This window comes from Gigantopelta aegis, chromosome 1 (genome assembly GCF_016097555.1).
Source record: "Gigantopelta aegis isolate Gae_Host chromosome 1, Gae_host_genome, whole genome shotgun sequence".
NCBI lineage: Eukaryota > Metazoa > Mollusca > Gastropoda > Neomphalida > Peltospiridae > Gigantopelta > Gigantopelta aegis.
Window position 1 is genome coordinate 33,575,857 of NC_054699.1, and position 6,151 is coordinate 33,582,007.

At 37.2% G+C, this 6,151-nt stretch overlaps 1 protein-coding gene across 1 annotated transcript in view; it reads left to right on the top strand.

Annotated features, from left to right (window-relative positions):
* The window catches only part of LOC121367798 (galactoside alpha-(1,2)-fucosyltransferase 2-like), a 14,192-nt gene extending 8,569 nt beyond the window's left edge, over positions 1–5,623 (top strand). The window contains exon 2 of the mRNA XM_041492175.1: positions 4,540–5,623. Coding sequence (XP_041348109.1) covers positions 4,581–5,597 — 1,017 coding nt within the window. The 5' untranslated portion in view covers positions 4,540–4,580 and the 3' untranslated portion in view covers positions 5,598–5,623. The remainder of the gene's footprint in view (positions 1–4,539) is intronic.
* Positions 5,624–6,151: the final 528 nt, after the last annotated feature.

A 6,151-nucleotide genomic window follows, 5' to 3' on the forward strand; every position in this document is an offset into this window, starting at 1 on the left:
ACTACTAGTACCAACAATAATAAACGGTGCATCTAATTGCTAATAACAATTAATAGGTTAGCCACTAGTACCCGGTGCCGAATAGCAAATGTAGGCTATTGCGGTTTATATATAAAATTTATTATTTCAAACACTGTAGTATAGTCAACATGGTCAGTGACGGACTAATATCGTCGTCTTATTCCGATTCAAGTATCATGATTGTTGCAGCAGCCACTTCCTCAACAGATGCATCCATGTTGGTAAAGTAAGTTCCTGTTCCAAACTATGTTCCAACTGTTCTGTCCTGGACAGCGAAAGGAATTTTCTTTCGCTGTCCAGGACAGACAGTTGGTACATGCCCAGGAGAGGCGAAAGGAACGCACCCCAAGTCTGTGTGCACACTGGGAAATTTATCATGACATGGGCATTTCTGTGCTTTGAGCGACATCTACCGGTGACATCAGAATACTAACTTTCAAAATTATTTCAAGTAAATTGACTCACGGGGATTCCCATGGTATTTTTCGATATAAAACCTGCTTTTTCACTCTATTGTATAAAAACGTGATCTAAGTGTGTTTCAGTTTTGTAGATTAACCAAAATTATAATTAATTTTCGCGGGCTGAAACTAGGGTGTGCGACTTTAAAAAGTCTCTGTTAGTCAATAACATCTTAAAAATTGCAGCAAACTTGGGAATGTCCCTTTAATGTCAAGAGGACCTAAGCTTTTGAAGCCCGTTTTTTTTTTTTTTCCATGGGTTAAATTTTTTTTTATATATATTATTAGTCAAAACTCTAAAAAATAATTTGGTAATTTTTTCTACAAAATATTTCTCTTATTCTGCCGTCATATGTTTTTTGATACGATAAGCAAAAAATTAAAATATAATAAAAACAATACTTTGTACATACAATAATGCTTTACCTCTCTCAAAGTCACATTAGTTGATTGTGAAAAACAGTGATAATCTCTCATGAACATAAAGATTTCCTCCAAAATAACTAGATGTTAAGTCATTCACTTGTTTCCGCTATATTTTGACAAATGTCATACATTTTCGATAGTTTCATTGGCTGTCTATTTCTGTCCTTGTTATGAGAGAAAAAAGACACTTTGTTGTTTATGTTTAGCTGATAGTGACATAATATCTTGCACAATCTCGCGATACATGCAGTTACAAATTAAGTATCAAAAACAGGATCGTAGTCATAACAGCCCCAGTACTAACCGGCCTTAACAATAATTGGTCAAAACGGCCCTAAAAAAGTCAAAACGTCCAAAGTGAAAAAGTCAAAACGGCCGTTAACAAAAGTCAAAACGGCCTTAGTTATAATACTTTAAAAATTTATTTCATCTACACAAATGTCAAGAAAGATAACTGTGCAAAGACAGTTTTTATAGTACGGTCTCACTACACAGATATTATCTGTGTCTTATTTATGGTTGGATAAACAAAGAGTTTAAAATCTACATATGTGGTTAGTGTACTAGTACATCTGTGTTAATATGTAGATTTTAAGTACAGGTAAGTTTTGGAGAAACATGAATAGTTATTATTATAACCATTCCAAACACATCTCCCGAGCCATTATACAAGAGATTGCACCAAGCAAACCCCAACCCTACCTCAAATCCCATTGAGCTTATAATGAACTTATAATGAGCTGTTGTGTGTATATATTATTTTCATTATTATTTAAGAATTGAATGTTATATTTCTGACGTTCATGCGATGATAAACACCAAAACAGTTTTACACACTGCCGTTCATACATAAATGTGTAGGCTAAAACGGTTTTGATGTTTATTATCGCATGAACGTCAAAAATATAACGTTCAATTGTTATAATTCTTTTCAAATACAAGGTCAATCGGTGGTCTTAATTATATTAGTAAATTGGGGGACAGGCCCGTTGTGGCCCCCGGGTGAGCAGCGCCACTAGGAACTCGTTCAGACGATACGCACTCACCTGGAAAACCTAGATGGTCCACTAACCCTCCACCCCTTTCTGTGATTGAATTCAGTGTTGTTAAATAAAATGTTAATTGTCTTAATTACAATAGTATATTGCGTTGTGTAGGCTAATAAATTGTTACCAGTGATTCCGTTGTTTTTATATATATGTTTATATAGGCTATATTGATTACTAATTGTTACTAATGGGAATTAATTTAACATGATAGTACCTATTGGCCATTCTGACCATTTCTTTTGGCCGTTTTGACTTTTTCTTTGGCCGTTTTGACCATTTAATTTGGCCGTTTTGACTTTTTTCTTTGGCCATTTTGACCTACATATTCAGGGCCGTTTCATCATGGGGTCGTTTTGACTGCATACCTCAAAAAACATGTCAAAATTATATGACAGTACGATACATTTTTTTTTTTTACATATTTAAATGTACATCATACTGATAGGTATCCTCATGCCAAATCCCATCTTTGTATATGACATATTTAATCACTTAATTGACGTTTCCTTCTTTGGACGGTGAATACCGATTTTGTTATGTACGGTCCGAACATGAATTATGTAATTTTTCCTAAAAAATATTTTTCCTACATTTAATTTTTTAACATATTTAAATACATCATGTTGAGGTGTATCTTTGTGCCAATATGAACAATATACACCTCGGCATTAACATAGGGATTCTGTTTTTGTCTCCGGGTTACTTTAGGGCTCTGGGGCCTGATTCACAAAGGTCTCTCTGCTAGGCAACAAGGCATCCTCTTTGCAAGTCTTTTAGCATTGCATTGCGAGATCGCAAAGTTGCGAGAGTTTAGTGAATTAGACCCCTGGACTTAAGGACAGAGATGTCTGTTTTATGTATTTTCAATCACTGTAGCTGACACATAACCTGAACAACCGTTTGCATCTTACGTCAAACCCTGATTTTAATATATACCTACATGTTTCAATGCAATTTTATTCTTAAAAGTCTAATGTCAAACTGCAAACATTTATAACATAAAATGGAGGTGAAATGTAGCCTAGTGGTAAAGCACTCGCTTGATTCACGGTCTGTCTGGAATCGATCCCAGTCGGTGGGCCCATTGGGTTATTTCTCATTCCAGCCATTGCACCACAACTGGTATATCAAAGGTGTGGTATTTGCTATCTTGTTTGTGGGATGGTGCATATAAAAGATCCCTGTTTGTATACATTGTAGAAGCCGTGGCATACATATGCATGCGTATGTAGTGTGCATGTAATTCATATTTCCTTGTAAACGCCCAGTGGTCTAGAACTGATTGTACATGTAGCTTTTAATTTTAGAATATTACAATGAATATATATGCCTACATCATCAAGCCTATAAACAACAAACTAATCTATAATATCAGGGTTTCTGCCAGAAAGACATTTTTGGGTATGGCACTATGAATTGAATATGTGCTGAACGCAACACCAGAAAGAAAATGGGTTAGGTTTAGGGTTAGGGTTAAGAAAATCATGATACAGCAATGTCAAGAGTCATTAACTTTGTCAAAACGTCAACTTAAGAAAAGAAAATCTGCCAAAAGAATTTGGGTATATGGTACCATACCCATTTTAATTGTGCTAAATATTGCAAACAAGGATGAATTCCATAAATAAAAGCATAATGGAGGCTGCCATTTTTGTTATGGGCCATTCCATGGTAGATGAATACATGTACAAAAAATATATGTATTTGGTCCATGGGTGTTGATTTTTCAAAATTATCTATTACACTAAGATTTTATTATAGCTTAAAGTTGACACCCTTAAGCACATGCAAATATTTTTTTATTGCCAATTTACAAAATGTTTTAATGACGGTTTTATTCAAACAATTAATTTTTTGTAAGCCAGGACATGACATTTGGGATTTTTGTAGTATTTCATTATAATAATTTATTGTCATGCCAGAGTTTAAAATTAGGCATCGGGTCACTGTTCCATGACGTGATCTTAGCCCTAGGATCACCGTAAGTGCATAGTTACCATATGTACTTAAGGTGATTTTAGCGCTACGGTCACTTCATATAATAATTTATTGTCATGCCAGAGTTTAAAATTAGGCATCGGGTCATTGTTCCATGACGCGATCTTAGCCCTAGGATCACCGTAAGTGCATAGTTACCATATGTACTTACGGTGATTTTAGCACTACGGTCACTTCATGGAATGGGGCCCATGCAGGACAACATATCTGTAATACATGTATACTGCATATGTAAATATTACTTTGCCTTCTTTTGTATCATATTTAGTATATTTAATTAAATAAAACTACATACTATATATTATATTACCAAAAACGTTTTCAACTTAGAACTCAGATTGGTCGAATACACCACAACTCTTGAACTGAACACGAAGTCCCGACTTACACTTTGTTGAACGAATGGTTAGGCCGAACTACCTGATGGGTCGAACACTTTCTCGAGCACCGACGGGGTTCGTGCCAACAGGATTCAGCTGTGTCCATATATTTATATGTTAAAATTATACTGATCTTTAAAATTTATTATATTATTAATATTATGCAAATACCAATAATTAATTTTATGTCTTTTGTCTTTTTAGTTGCAGACTGAATGAATAATATCTACATTAAAATAGGATGAATGGGTGACCCAAAGAGCTCAAGCATAATGTTCCGACTACGTCGCAACAAGCGGAAAGTCATCAGTGTTTCTCTTGTAGGATGTTTACTTATATTCATTTACACATCTCGTACAATGTTTTATCATACGTTTTACGGAAAAAACTTAGCCGGGTTGATCATTCCCCGAGAAGATTATTCCTTAGTGAATGATAGACAGTCAAAAACTCACACACAACATTTTGTTATGATAACTTATTGGGGCCGGATGGGAAACCACATGTTTGAGTATGGAACTCTGGTCGGTGTGGCCAAACAGAACAACATGACGCCAATAATTCCACCAGATCTGGACCTTCTGCAACATTTTAAACTTCCCGCGCGTCGAGGGAACAAAGATATGCTGAGAATGTACTACACATACTACGAGGAGAAACCTGCAGCCTACTTCAAGGCCGTCTCAAAGCTAAAACCGTTTGATGCTTTCTTGGAAGGTTACTACCAGTCCTGGAAGTACTTCAGTAACGTGCGCGATGAGCTGATCAAAGACCATTTTGTTTTTCACGACAGCATCCAGAAAGCTGCCGCTCAGTTTATCAGTGGCATCCGGCGAGAGAGAAAGAAAGCCAACGCCGCACTGGTTGGACTGCATGTCCGTCGAGGAGATTTCGTGAGACAGAAACTGAAGGGCTATTCGGTTGCTCCTGTTCCTTATTTCTACAAAGCTATGGACTACTTCAGGAGGAAGTACAAAGATGTTTTGTTTATCATAGCCAGTAACGATGTGTTTTGGGCGGAGGACAATCTAGATCAAGGGCCTGACATAGTGTATTCTCACATTGAGGATGGTGCCGTGGACTTTGCTGTGTTGTGCAGCTGTCAGCACATGGTGATATCCGCGGGGTCGTATTCCTGGTGGGCGGCTTACATGGTGCCTGGCGAGGTGATCTACTACAAAGGTTATCCGCAACCAAACACGAAGATAGGAAACCTGACGGTCAGAGAAGACTACTACCCACCACACTGGTTGCCCATGTAGGCAGTCCATCATACCCGGGAAGTGGGGACGGGGTAAATTCATACTCGGGTGGGGGGGTATATTCATGCTCGGGTAGGGGGGTAAATACATACTCGGGTGGGGGGATAGATTCATGCTCGGGTGGGGGGTAAATTCATACTCGGGTGGGGGGTAAATTCATACTCGGGTGGGGTGTAAATTCATGTTCAGGTGGGGTGTAAATTCATGTTTGGGTGTGGGGGGTAAATTCATACTCGGGTGGGGGGGTAAATGGGAATCGCAGGGCTTGAACTTAAGATTTTGTCAAAAGTTGCCATGAGTGAAATAGCCCACCAATGGTAATTTTAACCCTGTCTATGGCAGTTTGTTTTTTAAAGTGACTTTTGCAGCAAGTTAACAGGACTGAAAGGTTATTTTGCTGTATGTACGTAGAAATATTTTAAATGTAAAAAAGAAAGTGCCATGGTCCTACGTTGTAGTTGGTGCCATCATTAAGTAAAATCTCGGGAATCGGTTGGATATTCATTATCGATCATCGGATATAATTTGTTTATACCAACCGATTAACTTTCAAT